The sequence below is a fragment of the Dreissena polymorpha genome, chromosome 6 (genome assembly GCF_020536995.1).
Source record: "Dreissena polymorpha isolate Duluth1 chromosome 6, UMN_Dpol_1.0, whole genome shotgun sequence".
In the NCBI taxonomy this organism is placed as follows: Eukaryota; Metazoa; Mollusca; class Bivalvia; order Myida; family Dreissenidae; genus Dreissena; species Dreissena polymorpha.
Window position 1 is genome coordinate 94173268 of NC_068360.1, and position 26802 is coordinate 94200069.

The window sequence follows — 26802 nt, forward strand, 5'->3', positions numbered from 1 at the left end:
GTTGTCAATAACATAAAAATGACATTTTTATTCAATCACTTTGCTAATCATGTTACGGTATGAGTCTAACATCAGTTAATAAGGTATATATGTGCATACCCACCAACTATATCATACCTTTTGACAGTGACAATAACATATTTGACCCCCCCCCCCCCCCAAAAAAAACAACAACAACAACAAAAAAACAACAACAAAAACAACAAAAAACAACAACAAGCACACTAAACAAAATATATGTTCTATTATAGTTTATAGCCAAAGGAACTGAATAGCAAAAACGTTGATATGTTGCCTTTCTTGTGTTATTCACTTGTGAAGACAGCGTATACTTTTTATTAACGCATCATTACATCTAACCACACTCATGATGTTCCTTTATTCAGTAATATCGTAGACTTTATTAATTGTCTATAGATTGTTACTCATCCGGTTAACATATAAGCGGCGCTCTATGAAAACGGGGTTAATGTCATGTGCGTAAAGTGTCGTCCGAGATTAGCCTGTGCAGTCCGCACAGGCTAATCAGGGACGACACTTTCCGCCTAACTGGATTTTTGCTAAGCAGAGACTTTCTGTGAACGAAACATACCATAAAAGCGAAAAGTGTCATCCCTAATTTGCCTGTGCGGATTGCACAGGCTAATCTGGGACAATACTTTACGCACATGCATTAAACCCCTTTTTAACAGAGCACAGCTCAATAATCGATGAGACCCCGGGTCGCTTCCGTAAACAAAATTAAAAACTCGAAAAGTAACAAATCTTCAATATTAATAAAACAATTAAGTAATAACCTTTGGACAATCAATTCAAACACTTGGGAGAAGGGGTTTGGGTGGGGTGTAAACTAGATTACATACATAAGAACACTCTTCAACAATATATTCAATACGCGTTTAACAAATTAAAACCAACACAACCAAACAAACAATTTATTTCGTACGAACAGACATGTTCGCTTAAAATGAATACTTTACTTGATCGGACCACAGCTGATAACGATGCACACATAATTTGCAGCCTTTCTTCAGGCCAGCGAACACAAACTTGGTAATTTATGTTTTATTTTTCGAGCTCCGTAGGCGATTATAATCATATGCGCAAGTATGCATATAATCTCTGTTAACTTACAACTGTCAAATTATATAATAAAGATGCCTTTGTTTTGTGATTCGTTTGGAATAATGTCAACCGTATATTTATATTTAAGTTTATTACACTATTATGATATATACAGCCCACAACATTATGATGCGACTGTAGATGACAGTGACAACATTATTAATTAGAAGCTATGATACAAGAATACCTCCACTCGAAAGAACATGGCATAAAGAAAACCTTTGTTAAGACTTAACTATATGTTTTATTCAAGAACATTCATGCCTCGTTCGGCGTGCACTATGAGTCAGCTGTATTTCAGCGGTTACGGAGCACTAAATTGAAGAGTCGTGTGAACTATGAATGTTTACACCAAGCAGTCAGGCGGTGTTATGCATGTAACAATGGCATTAAATCGTTTTGACAAGTGGTGCAAGCTTTGGAAAACAGTTCATTGTCCAATATTTATTTAACTTAAATACGCATGCTGTATTTAAAAAAATGAGATGTTTTTTTTAAATATAATTTTCAAGTCAAAAAGTAACTAAATCTTACTAAAACGCATTCATTTTATGAGTGTTTTAAAGATAAACATACATGTTTATACGAACGTACTGCACCAAAGCCAACACGTTCTGTACCTGATACAAGCCATATTGCAAAAAAGAGAAGAATTTTCACAATAAAAACGATAATGCAAAAAAAAAGAATTCACGTAATAATTTATCCAAGATGATGACACTCGGAACTTAATTTGTGGAGAAAACTTACCACTGGTCGGTATAACTGACAACATGGAATTGATAGGCAATTATACATTCCGGTGTGTTGTAAAGCACTTGCGGGTTGTATGATGTTTTTATTTACGAGCCCAAAGGGCGGGTGGAATGGGACACTATCAACGCGTGCGATACATATCACCGCAAAGCCTGGAAATATCACATGTATTATATACCTTCTTACTATAAAACAAAAACAAACTATTCTTGAAAATAACGATATCACGCGCCTTTATACACCGCATGAACAACTGGTGTATTATGCTTGTCTTAAACTAGAACATATTTTTACCAGCCGCCTGATACATATTTCACACTATGAGAATAGTTAAGAGGGCATATCGGCGGCGTGTTACTGAAATATGACCAGGTAACACAATCCATAATCCATAACCCCAGGTTTACAATTCAGGGTCTAGGGGCACTGGTTTTTTGATTATCGAATAGAAACGATTTACATACACTGTATATTTGTCGATACACATTCCCAGAGGTTTTCTTTTTTTCTTATTTTCAACATACATCTCAATTGCATCATGATTGCACATATTAATAAATATAACATGTTTCGTCAGTTACGTATATATATACTTCAGTATTATTTACATTCAATATTAATGCACACATAAGTTATTCAGGTTTATACTAACAACAATAATATGGAAATGTGATCAAACATCCATGTTTTTATGCTTCATATCGTTACCAGAAAATAAATTTTTGAGATGATGCTATAATTGTTTTGTAAAGATTGAAAAAGGGGAGAAGATTAGTTTATTAAGGAATGTGAAAATAATTTTAGAAACAATAATTCAAAAGACACGCTATAATTGTTTCTTTAGCGGAAAACGCATTGACTCTCTGTGCGCCTAAAATACGCACTTACGTGTTTTTGGTAGTTATACGATTATCCTAAAAGGAGAAAAGAGGAAGGAGACAGGAATAACAAAACTAAAAGAGAAGTATCCTCAGAAAAAAGGCTATAGGCAAGATTCTTTAAGGAGTTAATACAAAATAGTTCCATTTTTCGTGTTGATCATGTTAATCTTTTTCAAAAGCAATTTGCTTCTCTAATATAATTTTCGATCTAAAAGCGTTTTTGAAAATCTCGAAGTTTGGCTTTTCCGTTCTTGATTTAGTACTGAATATGTAAGACTTCATCAGAATAATTATATAATTTATTACTTGATTATTTGAGCCTTGTTTTGTGGTACCAAATAAAATATCATTTACATTTAGATCAATTTGTAATTGTTTGCTGATTAAAAACAATGTTAGCTCCCTCCATATGGGTTGTACAGAATTACATTCATTTAAAACATGTATAATTGTTTCCTTAAAACTTGAGCAAAAGGTGCAGAGACTTGAAGCTATTAAGTTACATTTATACAAATATGCATTAGTGGGTAATATGCGATGACGGATCTTGTATTGGAAATTGCGTAAATTATTATCTATGGTGGCGTTAAATGGTGTCAGATAAGCATGTTTCCAGTCAATGCTATGTTTCATATTAGGACATTATTTGTTCCCATTTACTTTCTTGTTTGGTTTTATTTTCGTCTATGGTTTGTTGTAAATTATACAAGTATTTACACACTGCTTTAGTTGTTTGTACATTTTGTACTAATGTGTTATTATTACAGTTGACAAAGTCCATTTCAGATAGTTGTTGTTTGTAAGCTATCGGAATACTTTGGATGAGTGTGTAATATTTAAGAAAATCTGAGGTTTTCAGAGATTTTCGAACAATTAATTGCACAAATCATTATCTTCAAACATATTTGATATCACAGATGTTACAAGTTATCAATTGCATTAGTACTATAATTTTTAATGATCGTTTATAAATGAGACATATGTTTTAATCAGTCATTTAATGATTTGAATCTTATTGATTGCTCATGATCTTACTTGAGCTAAATACAATATCGTTATGCCGTAGATATGCCCCTTTAATATGACAACATTTCAACGCAACGTGGACGTAACTTTGACAATATTGTAATAATATATTACAATTGGCAATTGTCGTGTTGGTCATTCGCGGACATTACCACCAATACAGTCTGCATGTCTTTCATTGCATTAGTAATAGCTGTTGTCTATTCCCTGAAAAGCTATAGTTGTCAACTTGCTTGTCGTAAAAAGCCACAACACAACAAAACCGCAGCCGTCAAAGATGTATAATTTTCGTTCTCTCATCACGCCTAATGACGTGCTTATTAATCATTCTCCGCTGTTGTAGACAGTTGCTGGGGACACTTAATTCAGTTGCTTTGTTTAGTGTCGTTATTTTGCCGACCAGTTTACTGTATACACAACACAAGAAGATTCGCAAAGCGACGCGCTCTGCATACACGAACGGGCAGACAAAATGGCGGACCTTCGAATGTTTGCTTGTTTGATTTTTGCCTTTTTTTGCACCGGGATTGTTACTGTACCAGTCAAACATACCCATAGCGGTAAATATAAACTTGACAATTTTATTGTAATTTTTAATTATTTTAAAACTTACTATATATTCAGTTGCTTGCTTTGGTCGTTTGATTGTATCAGTTAACTTTGTTGATGTGGGTTTACGTTTTATAGTTAGTTTTGGGTTTCCGTTCTAAATAATCACAATTATTATATGTTTTCCCGGTGGTTAATAAGTATCGATTATTTTACTTTTAAATGTAGCATCGTAGTGTTGACGCCAGTTTGGTATTACTCCCGCGAAAATTACCAACACAACTTTAAGCACTTTTTGTAATCACTTGGCATACAATGCATATCACGTTGTTTTCGTTAGAAAGTCTTAGAAATTAGTCTTGCTCACCCACTTAAGATCAGAGGCAATTTATAGTATCTTATGTAAATTATGAAATTATTAATGTGTCTCATCGCTCGTAAATTAAATCGAGAAGCTACTGAAACTGACATATAATCATTTTGTATTTAAAGGGCAACTTCGACAGTTATTGACAAAATGTTATACAATTCTTTTTTCGATTCCTGTATTATGATATTTCGTGTTCATATGCCAATATTTAGTGAACGTGTTTAATCCTTGACACATTTATGTTTTTGTGTTGTTCTTTGGAAGTAAAAAAACTTTAAGCATTATACAAAGACTAAAGGTAAATGTCGCATATTAATACAAATACAGTGTCCAGTTTCAGCAAAAATACAAATAATAATGAAGCAGTATATGCGAACTTAACGTTTTTTTTCCACAAGCTTTCATAATTTGTCTTGATTGAATGTTTAAAGTGGTTTAATTATTACATTTTGTTATAAATGATATATTCAAATAACTTAAATTAAGTTAAAAAAACAACAACAACACTCGTAGCTTAACCTAATCAACTGTAAAAATGAGCATGTATTTACGCGATTTTATATATCCAATATATGTAACTGTTATACGAATACACACCATGACAATATATATACTCATAATAATACTGCTTTTATTGACATTAAGTGCAAAAGTGTTTATTGGTTTTATTGGAACAAATTTTCAAATAAAATACCAAAATGTGTTGACTATTTTAATAATTCAGATTCTGTATCATTATGTTCTAACTAAACTTCACACAAAAAAGCTGGAATTCCTCTAATTCGGCCTTTTTTAATAAAACATAGTGCTTTATTGCTACTGCTTATGTATTGTAAAACTGTACACGGCTACATATGGCGGCTGCTTAATATAGGACGCGCATTACCGCGTTTGTAATCACTGTACATTTATGTTTGGCATATATTTTCTCTTAATCATTAAAGTAGTATTTTCAACGTTTCTTGCAGTATCTGGGACAGACACATACAAAATCCGGGTGTCTATTAGCTCTGGAAAGGTCGATCCTCAGTGGACACTTGATGGCAACACAAGCAACCCCGACATAAAAACGCTCATAAAATACATCACAAATGTCGGACATGTGCGTACTGATCTTACACATTTTTACATTACGAGCCCCGCTCTTGGTAATCTGAGTTGAATGCATTTTTTACCAGATCGTCATTTTCCTTAAAAACATAACACAAAAGCGTAAGTGTCGCTCCTTATAAGCCCGTGCGGACTGCACTGTCGAATCTGGGACGACACTTTACGCACATGCATTAAACCCTGTTTTCCAAAAGCTAGGCTCATATTTTTAGTCGTATGTTAGCCAATGATCATTTTGAAATCCCTTGAAATCAATTTGAGTTCCTTAATATATACTTAAAAATTTGTCAGACAGATCGTAAATATACAGATTGCCCAATTAATAGGTCCTGTTACATAAAAATGTCTTAAACGAGTAAATATATAATGCTGTTTAGTTATTCGATCTTTTGTGAAACATATACTTCTATTTTGTAATAAAGATTATTATAAAACAAGAACCTTCTATACATCATATAAATACAGTATATATTACCATTTGTCATTTTATGCCAGAGTTAATTCAATAAGTTAATCTAATATTTTTTTCTAAAACGCTATTACTTTGTTCATATTCATCCGGAGTTGTTTTGTCCAAACCGTTTGATTTAAAACACTTTGATCGATATCTAAATACGTCAATTATTGACTAAAATTAAAAGTTGGATCACGTTTATGTTCTGTTTTTTGTGTGTCTTTTACTAGGCAGGTGGCGCGATATCAGAGGGGGTAATCACGTGACAAACAAGATGGCGACGTCCATGACAAGGCAGGTATTTTTCGTCGTTTTATACCCTGTATGACTCGTATTATTTTTTATATTCCACTCACTTTCCAGCCATATTAGGAAGAAAGTTACTGGCTTTTATTTCATAGTAATATTCGCTCTATATCTCGACTTAACTCGGTGCGAAATTTCTTAGCAGGATTACCTAATTAGGGCTCCACTAAGAACATTTGCGGGGAGTAAAGTCGAGATATAAAGCGAATTTAAATTCGAAATAAACGCTTATCACCTTTTTACTGATATGGCTGGAAAGTGAGTGCCATTTAAAAAATAAACAGAAGTAATAAAGGGTAAAAAACGGCGAAAAATAACCGTCTCGGTATGGACGTCGCCATCTTGACTATCACGTGATTACCCCCTCTGGATATGCAACGCATTAGTTTTGTTTTCGATACATATCAGATTCAGTACTTTGTGTTCGATTCCAAATTCGATCATGCAATTTATTTTCCTTTCTAGTTTCCGTTTAAGCTCGCTTCTAAATTGGTATGAACCAAGTTTGTAATGGTCTATAAAAACATTTTACTGATCTAAAAATAACTTAATGCAGAAGTTGTGCTAAATGTAAATCTGGCGAATTTAAGTTGCTGCAAGTGATGAATTCATACTGTCAAGTAGAACAACGATCCTTAAATAACGCACATGTTTATACTCCACCAGTTCCATATACATATCATCACGCGCGTTGGCATGTACAAAACCTAACGATGCAGTTACCTCCCGTTACCTTTGGCTATATCATATTTAATAATAATTTAATTGTATTCAGACTGAATTTCATTTGATGGAATATGGTTCTTCAATATGTATTTGTTTTGTCTGTTCTCTGTTGTATGTCTAATTTACAAACTTAATTGTATTAATCGGAAAGTACCGAGAATATTCGAGCAACTATTGTCACACAAACAGCCTGGATACTAATCAGTCAAAAGACATTAATCTGCGGCAATTTACTTGTAACTACAATATATTTTATAAAATGCTTTACTCAACACTGTGAACCTCATAACGTAACGTGATTCTGCACACTGATTAAAAAAACATTTATTGTGTGTCATTTGAAACAACATCAAGGGGGTTTCATTCTGTTCTGTTTTTGTTTTCAATATCATTGCACGTAATTGTATCCCCTGTCTGATACTATACACGTATAATACATGATATAAGCAGCACGATTTCATAATGAGATTAAGTCAACCATAGACATATTTTAAAAATAGATTGAATACTGTTATGTACTCAAGGGTATTCAGCTATAGCAATAATTTGCTATAAATGCTATTATGCTGTTTCAGAGTATGGGACACAGTGAGACACCCAAAGCATTTCCGGATGTGAGCGGGTACAGAGGCATTGAGATCGACCACATGGTTGACGGTAAATCTCAGCACGTGTGGGTCATCCCTAGATGCGAGCTCATCAAGGTAAGCACGGGTTGGCCACTGGTATAATGTGCGCCTCGTTCTGGGTAAACTGGACATAATGTTTGTGCGCAAAGTGTCGTCACAGTTTAGCCTTGCAGTGCGCATAGGGTAATCATTGACGGCATTTTCGCTTTAATTGTATGTTCTCGTTTAATGAGAGTCCCATCCTAGCAAGAGTCCATGATTAACCTGTGCTGACCGCATGTCTATTAGTCCAATTACTCTAATCTAATGAGTCGCATGTCTAATGAATATGTTAATAAGTTGTTTAATACTCAAAAGTATGATTTGTATCAAGTTAACGTTTCTCCAAACGCAATATTTACCACAATTAAATATAATTGTTTTTGTAAATTATGCAGGTTCCAAAAATCAAAGCAGCTGAACAAATAATCAAATGTTTTTATAGTTTTCAAATGTAATATAGCCAGTTACAGTAAACTCCCAGTAACAGTTAAACATCGGACTTCTGCTTAAATGGCAAACCATATGCGCAGCGCTATTTGAAAATGGGAGTTAATACCTGTGCAAAAAATGTCGTTTCAGATACCCCTGTGCGGTTCGCACAGGATGATTAGAGACGACACTTTTGTTTGAATGATCTTTTTCGTTTCAATAGTCTCTTCCTAGCAAAAAATCAAGTTTAAGAGAAAAGTACCGTCCCTGATTAGCATTTGCGGACTGCTTTACGAACATACAGTTAGCCAAGTTTTTCCAGACAGAGGTTCATATACTTGTCCTATCAAACAATATACATAGTGTAATGTATGTCTGCACCATATTGGCTTTAATTTAAAAAGATGCACTTTATAATAAGACTTGTTGATATTTTTTTAATTATGACAATCATTTATTATAATTCAATTACACGCTATTCTCAAGGTAAGTTTTCCGACTTGCATTTACTGTGGCTATTATTCATTTGATAAACCACTCAACTCATATGTTTTATCTTTTATTGCAATGTGTGCCTCTATGTATAACGAATGTGATTGCGAACGTGTGTTTGTGCGGTCCAAAGAAGGATTGTGTATCTGACCCATATCGGCTCTAATTTTATTTGCTCAGCTGTGCATTTTAATCTAAGCTATGTATTTGTTGGTTTAAACACTATTTATTTAGTTCATTAGAAAGTACTTATAAGCAATACAATACAAACATACACATTATTTTCGAACGATATACAAGGCAGGAAGACATTGCAGTATTGCTTAACATTAAGGTCGTAGGATACAATTTGACCGAATTGAGAAAACAGCTGGAGGCTTATGCTATGTCTCTCTTCTGTCATGTATTTGTTGTTTGATATTGATTATCATAATACAACAAATTTTAGTTTCTTTATAGGCAATATGTCTTACAATAAGCTATGATTTATGTTGTAAATTATGAAGAATCCAATTTCCAGTGCAATGGAAAAATGATAAAACCTGGCTCGAATTTATATAGTAAATATTGCTTTTGGAGTCATTTAAAATCATATGGAGAGAGCAGATTTTTAGTCAGGTACATATACACTTTGACCCCAAAAACTTGCTACAAACGGTATTTTCGCCAGGTAGGGTAGCACGTACTTTATAACATATCAAAAGTTTCCGAAATCGGACCTCCAGATTTTTTTTCAAGATGGCTGCCAAGATGACCGCCAAAACCTATTTATGATTATAACTATGCAACTATCCATTCACATTTGATGTTTTTGGTGTCTATACCCATGTTTAGGGGACTAAAGAACACTTTGAGATAGTTATAATGAAACAAATAAATCCAACATGGCCTCCAAAAATTGCCGCCGCCACAATAAGTTCAATCACAAGTACATAACGTTTGACTCAAAGATGATAATATTTATGTAAAACGTCAATAGTAGTGGAGACAAAAAACACGTTGATTGAATTGTTGATATCACTTAGCAGTTGATTCATGAACAAATCTAATTTATGACATTCCGCAAGCCACTTTTACTTGAAACACAATCTGTATCGTTACCGATCAAAGCTGTGTGGCTATGGACGGGATCATTCCACTGTTGCTTTAACAATATCAACGTCTGCATCCCCTGATGACATAATTATATAACATCCCCATTTAATCAGAGCTGTGCTGATCAGAGCAATCATGCCTGCCTTGTTTTTGTCTAGAGACAAAATTCCTAATTTTTGCATAATCATTCTGATTCTTTGTTGAAAGTCAAACTGAGGTTCACGTTTTTGTCCTCGTCTCTGGTGTGTGATGTTTGATAGAAGGGCCGTCTTCGTAACAATCGAACACCACTGTTGCTTGTCCGTGAAATCCGCATAACACTTGGCTATTGCGTTGTCTGTTTCGCCATTTTTCCATGGAAAACGATGAAGCAAGGAGCCTTCATTTAAGCACGTAACAATCTGATTCAGGAATACAGTTAAGCAGAGCCTCACTTTATACGTTTACAGCTTGATCTATCATTGAGTGAATGATCTGAGGCGTGTCTGCTTTACAAAGTATGTTCATGGTTTCAAAGGAAAGATCTTCAGATTTTGACACTTGAAGGAAACGCTGATACAGAAGGGCAGGATAAATAGCACGGTCTTTAGCAATCTTAACAGCTGAGCTATTCCCATGATTTTGGTATCTGTCTTTTCTCTTAGATTTATAAAAGAAATTTCCACTTTCCTATGATATATCCTACGACCGTATTCCGAACCTCCTGAAATGCATGAACATTCACATCTGATCCAGCCACTATCCAATTGACAATGTTTTTCAAAGAGGATAGGGTGTAGGTTGTAATCTTTGTCTGCATCTTCTAGAGATCAGAAAAATCTCTTTTGATGCTCACCTCAGTTGTGTCTTAGTGTCGTGGACTTGCTGTATTGGCAAGTTCTATAAAATCCTGCATCGCACCGTTGTACTCGGATGTAACGGGTGCAGAAAGGATCCAACATTTTGCATTACGTCATTTTACCCATTGTCGCGACTGAGACAACCTGTGTTCTTAAGAGTTTTCATCAATTTGGTAAATTGCAACAACGCTGCTTAGCCCAGCCCAGCACTGATTGCTCATACGAACAACGTAAAAAACATTAACGAATTGTTAATAAACGTCTTGGTGCTTTTCATATAGGTTGCTCATTGGCTGAAGATAGTTATTAATGAGCTGGCAGGTAAATGAAGTACCAAGCTGCATCAAATACGGAACGACAGTTGGATACTGCCCTCTAATGCATCACCCAACAACCAGTACGACCTGGCTTGATCAATATTCTTGCCTTGCTTACCATACGGTGATATTTCAGCAATAATTTGCTTTTCTTTATGGTTTTGGCAAGTTCATGTTTCTTCTTCTATGAAGCCGTCCCGAGTGTCATCTAAATATCAGAGCATGAAGCATCTCGACCCTAAAAATGGAAGAGTACAACTCGTCTGCCTGATCAAGCATTATCTGTATCTCGGGATCATCCTGATATGAACTTACTGTGTAGGCACTTGTCAACACGAAAATGGCCCCGTGATGCCGTCTGGACAGCTTTCCCTGTCATAATGTGCACGAGGGCATTTTCCCCATAGACAGTCTCAAGTGTGTTTAGCCTGTTCATTGATTGATGAATCCTATGGCCCCATGCAAGTTCATGAGTGTATAAAAACATACCAACATCAAAAAAATACTTTTTATGTAACTACTTTGTGGCGCATCAATGATGATTTCGGCGGCCTTTCAATACAAGAGTTTGTCAAACATTAAAATGGTGAAAAGGTTGAGCTTCATGGGAATGTTATAAACAGAGTCTAATGTTGACATTATGCACAACTTTATGATCAGGGTGCTGGCTTTCCTGATGCAAGATATGCATCATTCCCTGCCAAATCGTCGTCGCATGCCTGAAGCTGAATGAGACTTTCAGAATATATCGACCTTCTTGTCATAACCCAGAAAGGCCTTCGAATACTACCTCAGTGTAAGCATGGCTTGCCAACTGGTACTCCAAGATAGGAATTTTATCTTATTTTTAGTGTTCAACTCTGTGGCCTGTTTCTGCGGAATCGGATTGTGGGGGAGGGGGGGGGGGGTAATATATGTTTTGACACCCATCCTATGAAATGTACATTTAACGTCAAATGTGATAGTATTGTGATCAACACTATCGGCGGCAGGGAGAACATACTTCTCCAACTAATCTATATCATTGCCCAGGATATCAGGTTCCAAATCCGCTGAATTCGACACTTACATTCGAACGATGTAGATGATTGATTTGAGCAGCAGGTTCCACTTGTATTGCAATTACAGCTTGTACACGAACTGCTTCAATACTAGCATGACCAACTGCCAAAATCAGCGCCATGCGTCTTTTCCATAGAATAACCATATGGCATCTGAACGGAAATCACAGGCCTCTGAAATTAATTGGTATGTGCGTGTACCGTCAAAATGCCCTGTGTCCAATTTAACCTTACAACCACAGAGTATTCAGTCTTAATGACTTTCAAAACTGCCCTTTGGTTGCCTTGGGGTTCTTTCTTGTACAGAACTACAACTTTGCATTGCAGCATAACTGTTAATGTTTTTATCATTTGTGTACTACTGACAACATGTGTAAGTACTTTAGTACCAGACGTAGTTACAATATCATACATCCGCTTCACACTAGCTTCAGTTATTTCCTTCACTCCCTTCCACTGAAAAGTATCCTATTTATTCTGGAAATCTCAATCTCCTCCTTTATATTGGACAGACATCTTGTCGGGATGTGTTTGCACTCATTATTTAATCATCAATGACAAAATGGACGATTTTAACTTGTTTAATGAATTGATTTGAAATGCTGCAATTAAATTTAAACTCAAAATCCACAGTAACAAAAACAAGGATACAATTTAAAAAAGGAAAAAAAGTAACCCTCAACAGGGCTCGAACCACTGACCCTGGAGTCCTGGAGTAGCAAGTCTCCCGCCAAGATCACTCGACTGTCCACGTTTATGCTTTTAGCGGATGTATTGTTTAGCCATATAAGCAATCCTCGTAGTTTCCCAAAATTTCGTTTCGCGTCGCACGACGCTTTATCTGTTGGACGGCCTCTTTAACACAGAAATGGCCTAATGCAATGGCATTGTTGACGCAACCCTAAACAATAACCAAGAATGAGGCAGTGTTTAGTACACGCAGGATTGATATGTATGTATAGTGGTGGTGTGGTTTTATATTGTGTTGTTCATTTTTAAGTTTGAGCTTCAATAACCGTATACAAGGTTATAATATGAATACATATTTAAAACAAAACATACATATTTATTTATTATAAAATTGCGAACAAAAGCATATCACGTTTGGGTCAATAGTTATGCACTTGCATTGTATACGTGATCATTGTGACGCTATGTTGATTGTCTCAGTTACGTAATATACTGACACATTTTAATCATCTGAATGTGTTATTTGACCACCAAAACCTAAGTATAGACACCAAAATAATGCAATTTGAGTGTACACTCACACACTTATCATCATTAATAGGTTTTGTTGGCCCTTTTTCGGTACCATCTAAAAAATCAAACTCTTTGGGATGAAACGATTTTGGCAAACTTATGTTATAAAGGACATTCTACTCTACCAGGTTCAGTAAAAATACCTTTTGTAGCAATTTTGGAAGGTGAGTGGTATTTTTTCAGAATGACCCGACTATTTCGATAAGCAGGGCCATCGTATAAGCCGCGCAAATCAACAATTTTTTTCCGGAGGGGACTTATGGTTTACGCTCTCTGCGTCTGTCTGTCACACTTTTTTGGATCCTGCGATAACTTTAAAAGTCTTCATATTTGTTCATGAAACTTAAAACGTGGATAGATAGACATTATGCACGTCATTTTATTTTGTTCTAACGTCAACAGTTCTAGTTGCTATGGCAACGAATATCAAACAAAAAATCTGACAATGGTGGAGCCGGTAGGGGACATACATTACTTGGCAATAGTCTGGTTTGTTCTCAGATCATGCTTTACATGTATTGCAGCTGGAGTACTTGCTGATGAACCTGACCGCCGGAAATGACATGTCGGCGGATCAAAAGAGCCATGCATACGGCGTTCTTACCAAGTGCATGAACGCCAAAAAACTAGACGGCAAGCCTTCCACCAATAAGACGGCCGAAACTCACGCTGTTTAATTGGTCGAATTTCGGGCGGCACTTTTGATAACATTACGACATCATTGGTTGTTTTCTTGGGAATGCATCGTCATTCAATGAACACACACGTATCAGATAAAAATGATAATCGTTTGACGATGTTTAGGTTTTATAAACTAAGTTAACAAGAAGAGGGAAACACCAGGTCATTTTCTTATGCAGTTTGACAGTGGGTTTTTCGCGTTATGTTAACATAGTATATGGAATACTTCCAAAAAACACACTCGCTATCCCATAAAGAATTTTTTTTAACATAAGGTATATAATGTGTTTCTAAAGAATTCTTTCGTAAGTAAATGTATTTATGTTCAACATCCAGTTGGTACGTTAAATGCTTTGTTTGTTCGTTAATTTGCCTATACTATAATTATGATTATCGTTAATATTTTCTATACTAAAACTTGAAATATAAGATATCCCCTCAATGTATATAAGGATAAATATTGTCCAGCTTCTTCTTCAATTCCACCACAACAATATTAATCAACAATTTTTGTTTGAGAAATGTATGCTTCGAATATTTGTTGAACTTGCTTAATTGCTATCAAGTTACGTTGAAGTGTTTATATAAAACATTGAATAGACAATACTTGCATACAGAGAAAATGTATGTTATTTACATTTGTTTCTAATTAAAAGTGAAATCATTGACTTAAATGCATGTTTTGTTTCCTGTTTTTTCCCATTAACACAAAAATGTAAAAGCTGCAAGCAAAATATTAGAATCATGAAATGGTTGCAAATACATACATGTATTGATTATCGCAATTTCATGTATGTAACTAAATAATTCGCGTTAGTCAGTTCGTTTTTGGGACAGCAAATTACTCGTTTTATTTGAATTATGGGATTACTGATGTTACCATTTTGTAGGTTACATTTAGTCGGTTTGTATAACATTATGATTCTACAATTAAACACTAAAGAAAATACTGAATGTTTATATATTGCTAAACTAAGTGTACACTTAAAGTTCGTAGCGGTAGGGGGAGGTGGGAATAATTATTATATTACCTCAATATTTAAACTGTTACCACTTAGATACGTATTTGGACACATGTGTTGTTCCATAGAAAGTTAAATTAAAATTAATACATTACTTTTATACTGGCAAAAGCCCGCGCCCGTAGCGGGCGTTAACCGTTCATACATATGGAAATTTAGACAAAAACAATATGCGCAGGGATGCATCTTAATTTTTTTTTCCACGCGACATATATTTTCGCGATTATCTCCCTTGAATACTTATCATGTCCATGTTCTACCTCCGTTTGTTTAGTTGCGAATGTATTTGATTCAATTAATTAAATATCTTAAACTTATTATTATCCTCACTACACAATAAACAAGAGCACCGCCTTGCGGGTGCAGACCGCTCATCTGTTTTCTTTTTAAAGGTGAAGGGACTCTCATTTTCCATCACAAAGGTGGGAGGGGTAGAGTGAAGAGGGGTGTATAGTGTGGGGGTGTGGACATTTATTACATTATCTTCCAAAAAAGCGAAAAAAATGCAAAAATGCAAAAAAAAAAAAAATTCGGCGGGTGGGGGGGTGTTGGGATTCTTGGGTGCTATGGTTGGACGGTATTTCAAACATAAAATAATATAAATAAATATTTGTGTTTTTTAACTGTTTCAAAAAAAAATTTGGGGGGGGGGGGGGTGGGGGTATAGTGTGAGGGTGTGGTGGTAATTTGTGAGATGATCTTAAAAAAAATAGGGGGGGATTCGGGGCGGTGGGGGGTGGAGAGGGGGTGCGGGGTTATTCTTGCGTGCGATGGTTGGACGGTATTTCAAACATAAAATAATAAAAATAAATATTTGTGTTTTTTAACCGTTTCAAATAAAAAATTGGGGGGTGGGTGGGGTGGGGGGGGGGGGTTAAGTGTGAGGGTGTGGTGGTCATTTGTGAGATGATCTTAAAAAAAATATTGGGGGGGATTCGGGGGGGGGGGGAGGGCACGGGGGATGGTTTGGGTGGAGTCTATTGTGGTATGTCAGGTAAGAGTAGTTTTGTCAAAGTATCAATCAAATCTAATCATAACTAAAGAAGTTATGGCAATTTTAGCAAAATTTAATAATTTGACCTTGAGAGTCAAAGTCATTCAAAGGTCAAGGTAAAATTCAAATTGCCAGGTACAGTAACCTCATGATAGCATGAAAGTATTTGAAGTTTGAAAGCAATAGCCTTGATACTTAAGAAGTAAAGTGGATCGAAACACAAAATTCAACCATAAATTCAAAGTTACTAAGTCAAAAAGGGCCATTATTCCGTAAAAATTACAACCAGAGTTATGCATATTGTCCTTTTACTGTACCCTTATAATAGTTTGCGAGTGTTCCAAGTATGAAAGCAATATCTTTGATACTTTAGGGGTAAAGTGGACCAAAACACAAAACTTAACCAAATTTACAATTTTCTGAGTATAAAGGGCCCATAATTCCGTCCAAATGCCAGTCAGAGTTACATAACTTTGCCTGCACAGTCCCCTTATGATAGTTAATAAGTGTTGCAAGTATGAAAGCAATAGCTTTGATACTGTAGGAATAAAGTGGACCTAAACACAAAACTTAACCAAATTTTCAATTTTCTAAGTATAAAAAGGGCACATAATTCTGTCAAAATGCCAGTCAGAGTTACATTACTTTGCCTGCACAGTCCCCTTATAATAGTTAGTTAGTGTTGCAAGTATGAAAGCAATAGCTTTGATACTTAAGGAATAAAATGGACCTAAACACAAAACTTAACCAAAATTTTCAATTTTCTAATTATAAAAAGGGCACATAATTCTGTCAAAATTCATGCCAGAGTTATCTAACTTTACCTGCCCAGTCCCCTCATGATAGTAAGTAAGTGTACCAAGTTTGAATGCAATAGCATTGATACTTTCTGAGAAAAGTGGACATAAACGCAAAACTTAACCAAAATTTTCAATTTTGTAAGTATAAAAAGGGCACATAATTCTATAAATGCACGCCAGAGTTATCTAACTTATCCTGCCCAGTCCCCTCATGATAGTAAGTACGTGTACCAAGTTTGAATGCAATAGCATTGATACTTTCTGAGAAAAATGGACCTAAACGCAAAACTTAACCGGACGCCGACGCCGACGCCGACGTAGACGCCGACGCCAACGCCGACGCCAAGGTGATGACAATAGCTCATAATTTTTAAAAAAATAGATGAGCTAATAAAACTGTTTAAAAAATTAATACGCTGAATTCATGAACATCGGCGTTGATTTCGAGCTCTAAAATTTTTAAGGGGAGCTAACCACTGCGCATACAGCGTCTGGTGTTAACCTGTCAGAATTCGTGACGCATTTTTCATTCGCTCTCAGACACCTGTTTTACGAGTAATCATTGGCAATATTTTGGTGAGTTTTGATTGTTATCCATCAGCAACACATTTATTCACAAAATTTAACGATAGTCCGATTAAATTTGTAGTCTTTTAGCTTATTTTAAACGTATTTACACCGCATTTGCTCGCATCCCGAATGGTTACACATCACTATATAAAGTTAAGGCCTAAAACCACAAAATTTAATACCGTTTGATTTTCGTACCAACACTGACAGTTTTGGTTTCCAGAAATCAAAAAAGGAAGGATTCCTGGACTATCAACGTTTCCAAGCTATATACACAGTTGTTAGCTGTGGTGATCTAATTTATTGGTACTGTTGGTTTACTTGGATGGAACATGTGTGAACTTTTATAGAACTTTGAAAAGTCTATATCTGTACATCTATAAACAAAAATCGGCTATTGCATTCTACGATCAGATGTGCAAACATTGTCAAAGTGTTATTAAATTAACAATTTGAAGGCAATTATGCTGAAGAAATATTAAGGTTCCTATGCAAATTAAGTGTGTATATAGACAAGTGTCTGCCAATAAATATCAAACTAGTATAACAACACTTACCACAAGTATCTAAAAGCACTAAGTCTGCAAATCAATGTTAAAATAGTATTAACAAAACTAAGAATGTTTAGTTAGATTATAAATTCTTACTTAATTCTTAATTGTAATTCTAAACAGTAGCAAAAAGCTTGTTTAGTTAATTCATAATGACATTAATATGTATTTCCTTTTTATTGTGTAATTAATAAATTTGTTGTTACTTGTTGTTCCATGATAAATGTTTTATGCTCTCGTAAAAAATCAGCATTGTTAATTTTGTAAAAGGTAATAAAATGTTACTTCATAGATTCCACAGTTTTTCAAAGGATAACATCACTTTGTAGTTTCATATACGTAAATATTATTGTAAGTTGATGAACGCGTTTTAGTATTACTTATTGCGTCACTATACTTTTAAGTGCGAATAAATGATGTGAAGTGTGTTGTATCTCCTCACAATACCACATACCTTTTTATATATGTACTGAATATATACATTAACATCTTTTCAAGGCTTCTGCTAGCGGCTTAGCCAAGAACAATGACTGACAGATAAATAAGCTCATATGATTACAGATAATCTATGTTTTATTGTATGTGTTATTGGAATGTTTAAATAAAAAAATATGGATGGTATAACATTATGTTTATTTGCATTCAAATTGTAACTATACAGCTACAAACTAAGTGTATGCAGTTTAGACTGTGATTTATGAATTGGTACAAAATGGCTAGTTTTTTAGTGTCGTCAAAATTTAAACCATTCGCCAAAAGTTTGCGAAAGAAAATTAGAACCTTGCAAGATACCTGTATTTATGAACTATTTTATTGCAAAACAAGTATTCTTTCTTTCTGTTCCACATAATGATATTACAAAAAATCCTGTAAATAAAAATTGATTTGACACATCACATTATTTTGATTATGTTATATCAGTGTATGCTGAATTAAAATCAACTGCTTTAGCAAGCTTAAGTTGAATTGACACATTTGCTGAAATAAACTGTTTCCTTGGTAAGACCAGTACTAAGTGTCTTTAGGGTGATCTTTAGAACGCTCCCACTTAAGGGATCAATACAGAGGCCTCCCAGTGACTTAGCAGACACCATATCCACTATACCGCAGCCATCGAACCAGCTTTAAATTCCTGCGGCTAGAAAACACACACACAATTATAAGATGCTAGATCTTAAAGCAAGGAACATGTTACTCGTTTGAAGATTGACTTTTTGGATGCATTACTTTATTATTGAAACAACTTTAATATTTTGAACACAGTCATGTCCATATATTAATAAAAAATACATCGTTATCAAAAAAGCTCTTGCCCGTAAATTAGGTAGCACCTTTAATCATATTACCTAATGATACAATATGGCATTTCTGCAGTAAAATAAAAGCAGTGAAAAGAACAAATTTTCGGAACTTCTTTTTCTATTTTTAGATTATCATAAATAATTGTATGTATATTTTCTATGATCACGAGTGAATTAAAATCGACAATCCACCGAATCCAACACATTTCTTTTTTTTAATGCCTTTTCACCGTTTATTTACATTGTAACAGATTTTTACTGGAGAATTTCGCTGGAATTTCGCTGGCATAATGACGTCATTTTGTCACTTATGACGTCATTTTGTGTTTTGAAATATATTTAGGCACGCCACGGAAGAAACTCCGAGAAAGGGTACCTTTCCAGCGAAAGGGAAACAGCTGTTAATTATTTTCTTGAAAACAAGGCATAACAGAAACAGAAAATTTGTTCATGTCAGTGAAAGATCGTTTGTTATTTCACTCGTGATCATAGAAAAATATTATTTTCACTCGCCGCTGCATGAAATAACAATCAATCTTACTCTGACATGAACAAATATCCTCCATTTCTTACTATATTCTAATTCAGAGGCGTCATTGTCAACCCTTTGAGCAACAATCACATAAAACCTGAACAGACTGCTAGTAACCTAGCTTCTAGTGGGGGAAAGGGTTAAGCTGTTACGATAAAATACTATGCACACAATATTAACTAGTCCGGATCTGTATTTTTTCTATTATATAATAAATTGAAGTATCTCATTTTAAAGAACCATTATAGCAATGTTTTTTTTTTAATTTTGACACTATGACTTAACATTGTTTCGTGGTTGTTTTCAGCATATACAAATGACATCAAAAGGTTAAAGGGGCCTTTTCACAGATTTTGGCATTTTTTAACTTATTCATTAAATGCTTTATATCGATAAATGTAAACATTGGATCGTAAAAGCTCCAGTAAAAAATCAAGAATAAAATTAAAAAAAGGAAAAGAACATTGCCCGGACCAGGTTTCGAACCAATGACCCCTGGAGTCCTGCCAGAGTCCTGAAGTAAAAACGCTTTAGCCTACTGAGCTATTTCGCCGAGTACATACACTCGAAGTATTTTATACATTATATAAGCAGTCTTCGTAGTTTCACAAAATTTAACGACAAAAACAGAACGCTCCAAATTATTCAATCGTTTCGCGTTGCAACGCTTTATAATTTTTAGGTTTTAAAATCGTCAAAAGATGCATATAATGGCTATATTAGACCATGGTAAAATGTTCAGTATTACTGTTTCCTCACAAATATCATAACTAAAACGAAAATTTGCGAATCTGAAACAACTTTTTTCAATTTTGTCAATTTACCAAAGCGTGAAAAGATCCCTTTAAATCTTGAACGGCATGTGGGTACTTTAGTTCCCTTCTAATGAAAACACGATGGGGACGGCACAAATGAACTCATTGTCTTCATTATTTATTCAAACTTCATTGAAAGCCGATATTTACTCACTTTCACAATTTTTTGATCTATAATGGTTATTTTCTTTCCATTAGCAAAATCATCATGCCCAGTTTCGTTATGAAAAAGTGGTTATTTGTTTATAATAAAATATATATTTGCTAAAAATGTAATGGACACTTAATATTCAAAATTAAGTTAGAACATTTGTAAATTGCTGAACAGCAAATACGTGTATTAATTTAACTGAACCGTTTATCCCCAGGGCACTATTACCCGCCCTTATGCAATCCCGGCTATTGCATCATCCGCTTCGAGATGTATACTTCGTATCAAGTTATACTACTGACAGTACTCCACATCAGCAAATATAAAAAGGCTCTTCCTTAGTGTAACAGAGGCCAGCACTCTCATGGTGTTGTAAAGTATTAAGTAATGAAACTCCAGCGGCTCCGGCAGTATTGCATTTTTATTTAATGCATTTAATGCGTGGTCCTTTATCGATGGCAAGTGATCAATACCCAAAACAGTACGGCACAATACGAAACAACATACACACATAGTAGAATAACCTGGGGTCACCGCATTCGGACGGTCAATGCAAAGCACTGGGAGTTAAAAACAGTTTTCGAGCGTTCAACCTCACACTTGGCCAGACTGGGTTGACATAACCATTGTCTTTATATAGACTTTCCCGTTGCCCATGAACGGCATAATCAGACCGATACGTATTTTGTAAATGCTGGACTATCGATGACAATGGTACACGCAGGGGATAATATGAGCAGGAAAAACTGTGTTTGACTTTTATCATAGAATTGATAAAAACTGGTGTATTAAATAATGTTCACATACTAGCATCTTAATACAAATTGGATAAACATTAATGGAAACCAAGTTGAATTTTAAAAGAAACACTGACTTTACTCGGAGAGTAGCTGTACATACCCTGTGTATGCATGCGCAAACATTTATCCAGACGAAATTTGCACAAAATAATCATCCAAAATATATTATTATATATATATAAGTGATATTATGCGCATTTTTTACTGTTGAATTGAACTGGACGAATTAACAGGTCAAAAGAGTTAGTTTAAATGTGGTAACTGACCAATTATCTAAAACTCATCTTGCTACCAGTTGTTTATATTTTTTTATATATATTATATTCGATATTTTACATGACTGTCCAGTCTTCTTAGCCGAAATGATCCGTAAAACAAAAATTGTCTTTGTGTCGTATGAACGAATCTGCACTCAAACTAAATTTAGAAACGCATCGTTCATCGTCTATCGTCAATTGTCAAAACGAAAGTTCGATTGTTAGTTGAAAGCATTTTTTTTGTCTTTCCGGAATATTTGTTAGTATGTTGATGCTGCATGAACAGATATAAGTGTATTTGAAGTGAAAACACCTAAAATAAACAACGGTTGCGATAGACGCCTATAAATATAGCATATACTGGTAGATGTGCATAATATTACTTAAAACATAATGTGTAGCTCTTTATTTGTGTACATGTAAAGTAATATATACGGAATATTACGCTAGTCAAATGTTCCAAGAGTTTGTATTCAGTCGAGTGGCTTGTGTGATGACGAAATAGCACAAGCCACGAGACTGAATACAAACTCTTGGAACATTTTGCTAGCGTAATATTCCTTTAATTATATACAACAACTAACAAAAACAGTTAAAAATTGTGTTTTTGCTTTAACAAAACTGACAAAACAATGACTTAAACGGTACGCCATAGTTTATTTAAGACGCGTATGAATACAGTTTATGTAAATTACCGTGTAAACATTTGAACCGGGAAAACACAGAATTCCGACACGCTTACCTTAATGACATCGTTAATCCAATGTTTATAACAATTAAGTTGACAACTTTGATCCGACGTTTATAACAAAAGCGTTGAAACGATATGCACTTCCACTTCTATTCTTCCATGACTTTATCGAAACTTAGTTTAAACCACACTATTTTATTGTATTCCTATCGAAATTTACATTGATGCATGATACACACACACACTCCGAAAAACGTTCTGCATTCGTTCGTTTTAAACAAATAGATTATTGTTAAAAACACCACGTCCGACATGTCCTTAAATTCCAGAGAGCTTTAAATAAAACTATTGTGTTTCGTCACAGAAAAGACGTCCCACGATATACTACATAATATATTTCGTAATATGGGGGTTTCCTATTTTCGATGCGCGTAATGTGACGTCATTAAATGGGTAGAAATAAAGTAGTCCGGCTAGTCTTAAAAGCATTAAACAGGTATATAATAAAAAGCAATATTACTTTTTTTAAACCAAATAGTCAACATTATTGTTTCAAATAATAGAAACGTGCATAATTTCAGCTATATATGATATATGTGACATGTCAAACGTGGCAATCTTCTGTGTTTATATCAATATCTTTTAAATAAAGTTTCATAAAATATAAAGAAGTGAAACTCCAGCTGCTGGAGCAGTATTGAATTCTCATTATAAACAATTAGTTGGTCCTTTATTTAAGGCAAGTGACCGATTGCCCAAACAGTACAAAACAGCACAAAACAGCACAATACAACCAACATAAACACAAAATATGAATAAAGCTGGGGTCACCGCCTTGGAACGGTCAATGCAAAGCATTGGGGGTTTAAACCGGTTATAGAGCACTCAACCTCACACTTGGCCAAGCAATATTCATTATACATAAAGTGTAAATAAAATTCAACGTCATAGCATTGTAACTCAAATTAAACGATAATAAAAGGGAATTAAAACGCATACAATTTAATAACAATTAAATTACTCAATGGAATTGAAGATACCAGAGTTACAACTTTATGACGAACGATCAAATGAAACTACAAACAAGTGTCTACTACATTCCTTCTTTATAGAAAAAGATTTAAGAATATAGCGTCATTAAGTTAATATTTCAGATAATCATCGCGCAAATACAGGAAGAAGCAGCAATAATGGGTGTACAAATTCTATATTACATTGCTTGGTAATTTATGTGACTGCTAAAAAAATAAATATAATAATAATAAAATCAAACAAGAAACGCCTATCAGAGAGAAAGTATAAATAAAATTGAACGTTATAAACCCATGACCTATGCATGTAGATTACAACTGGAAAGTTGATCGTATGACGTCAAAAAAATCCATGTACCCAGGAACAGAGAAAGAGTTATGACGTAATTGACAAGCGAAGACACAATGACGTGAACCATGTTGATTGCCAACTTGTTCAGTACTTATTGTTACAACTCATTTTGAACAGTAATCGGCTAATGGCATTTGAAAAGTGTGTACAAATATTAACTGGAAAAATGGCCCATTACAATGTCGATATTTCAGAGATTCCAGACTCCAGAAACAATATAACCGGATATTAAAATCGCAATGTGTTGCTGAGCCTAACCATTAAAACAATCGACAAACATTAAGTAAATATTTAATAAGTGGGCCGCAAGCATTTTCTGAGGTTGCGAATGCTTTCTTAAACACAGTTGCAGTGCTCATATTTTACATTAAAGTATTATTAAACTGTTATTAGCAGACGTAAAATAATGGAGAGGCTTCTAAGAACTCTTTTACTTTGTGTGTTCGTCTCAGTGTCAAATGTTTGGACCTTGGAATACAAATCGTCATGGTACGGACTCCCAGGTAAAGACAATACACCAAGGATCATTCTGTTCCAACCGTCGTTGGCTATTTGTTTGAATGAATGTGCGTTGCGACCATGGTGCAAAGTTGTCGCTTACCGTAAGCATGTTTTTTGCGAAATATTTTTCGAGAACATCTCTTCGAAACTAACACAATGCAACATCGAAAAATGTGAAGAGCAATACCAGAATATGATGTTCAGACGATATGATATATTAAACAAGGTAATATTTAAATGAATTAACATGTAAAGATACTTTCACGGACCAACTTCCTTCAATTGGTATAGGTTTGTGTAAGGGCAGATAAATATTACTTTATTTGATTCAGGAAAGAAGTGTTGAGCTTCTTGCAAATTTATATGCTTTACATGGACTTCTTTAAATAGTTTTAAATAGTATACTAATATAGCAAAAACACTTCTTCCCAGAGTTGTGTACCCGTTAACTCTAGAAATAACAATTACCGCTGGTGAACTACATCAGGCAGTATTTTTAATTAGGGGTTGCACAAGCCGGTAATGTCGGTAACACACGTTGTTGCGTAATTATCTGTGAACAGCTTTAAAAAGGCATAATATTGTCCCGCTTTTAAATGATAATACTCCAGAATAGAACGTTTATTGTCAAACATTTTCTTTTTTATATTTGTTTACGTGCACATTTTAATATAATGCAAATGTTCTCAGCTTGAATCTATTTATTAATTTGCAATTTGCAAAACTGAGAACAATGCCATTTAAACGCTTTGTTGCCGTTCATTTCTGTTCAGTATATCATGGATTACTTGTTTGGTTTGTCTGTTGTTTTTTCTTCAAATTAGGGCAACGTGCCAAAATAAAAACAAAGATGGAATATGAATGACATTGGAATGCAACCGCGTTGTATTTCACAAGTGTGTCAATACAATAAAATTATGCGACTTACTAATGGTAATTAAAATTAAAACTAACTCGGTTGATACGTAACGTATTAATTGCCCTGCCTGCATTTATTCCAAATGCTTTTTGAAATCATTGCGAATGCAAAATCAACTTGTCGAGTTTAATCAATATTGTCAATGGTTTAGCTAATAGTTCAACAAAAATCGTCCTATATCGAGAATGAAATCCAATAACACACTCGACAAACATTTATTGAAACGTAAATGAAATATTCGCGTTTATTTTCAGACGTAGTATATAAGGTCAATATCTGAAGAAACTTAATTGATCAATTTAATATTGAATTAGAAGCACCGGAACTGATTTTCAGCCAGACTTCAACTTAGGAATCCGTAGCGCGTATTTACTGAGTTTATTTAAAGAAAACCAAACATTTGCAGAGCAGATGAGTATGGCGTGTCAGATGTTGCAAAATAAAACGTTCCCATAATTATTTTATCTTTTTGAATATATATGGTCTATATAGTATATATAGTTGTGTGTGTATTGCATTATACATGTATGTTGTATAATTTTATATTTATGTTCGATATTCATACAATTATATGTTCTAAAAGTTTATACATGTATAATATGTATTGATATATATGTGGTATTATTCTGATATTTTCGTTGAATAATTTTCAAACTATTTGTGAGTTCTAAACGTTCATATTTGTGTGGAATAATTCCATATGTTTGTTGTAAAAGTTTCATATATATACGTGCTATAATTTGCATGATGGAGCATATTTCAAACGGGTTTAACTGTCATTCGAAGATTGCTAAAAATAACATAAATATGGAACGTTTAATTTTGCAACGTTTGACACGCCATTGATGAGCTAACATTGCAACGTTTTACACGCCATTAATGAGCTAACAACTGAGAGCATTATCGGCAGAGGAGCGATCGGACGTGAAAACCTCAATAAAAGAGTCATGGAGCGATCAAGCGTGAAAACCTCAATAAAAGAGTCATGGAGCGATCAAGCGTGAAAACCTCAATAAAAGAGTCATGGAGCGATCAAGCGTGAAAACCTCAATAAAAGAGTCATGGAGCGATCGGGCGTGAAAACCTCAATAAAAGAGTCATGGAGCGATCGGGCGTGAGAACCTCAATAAAAGAGTCATGGGGCGATCGGGCGTGAAAACCTCAATAAAAGAGTCATGGAGCGATCGGGCGTGAAAACCTCAATAAAAGAGTCATGGAGCGATCAAGCGTGAAAACCTCAATAAAAGAGTCATGAAGCAATCGGGCGTGAAAACCTCAATTAAAGAGTCATGGAGCGATCAAACGTGAAAATCTCAATAAAAGAGTCATGGAGCGATCGGGCGTGAAAACTTCAATAAAAGAGT

The 26802-nt window shown here is 34.6% G+C and overlaps 1 protein-coding gene across 1 annotated transcript; it reads left to right on the top strand.

Moving 5' to 3' along the window:
• The first annotated feature begins 4125 nt into the window (after positions 1-4125).
• Positions 4126-14819, top strand: LOC127836132 (uncharacterized). Its single transcript, XM_052362562.1, has 4 exons — positions 4126-4348; positions 5676-5809; positions 7879-8007; positions 13995-14819. The coding sequence occupies exons 1-4, from the start codon at positions 4261-4263 to the stop codon at positions 14145-14147; spliced, it is 504 nt and encodes a 167-aa protein (XP_052218522.1). The 5' UTR covers positions 4126-4260; the 3' UTR covers positions 14148-14819.
• Positions 14820-26802: the final 11983 nt, after the last annotated feature.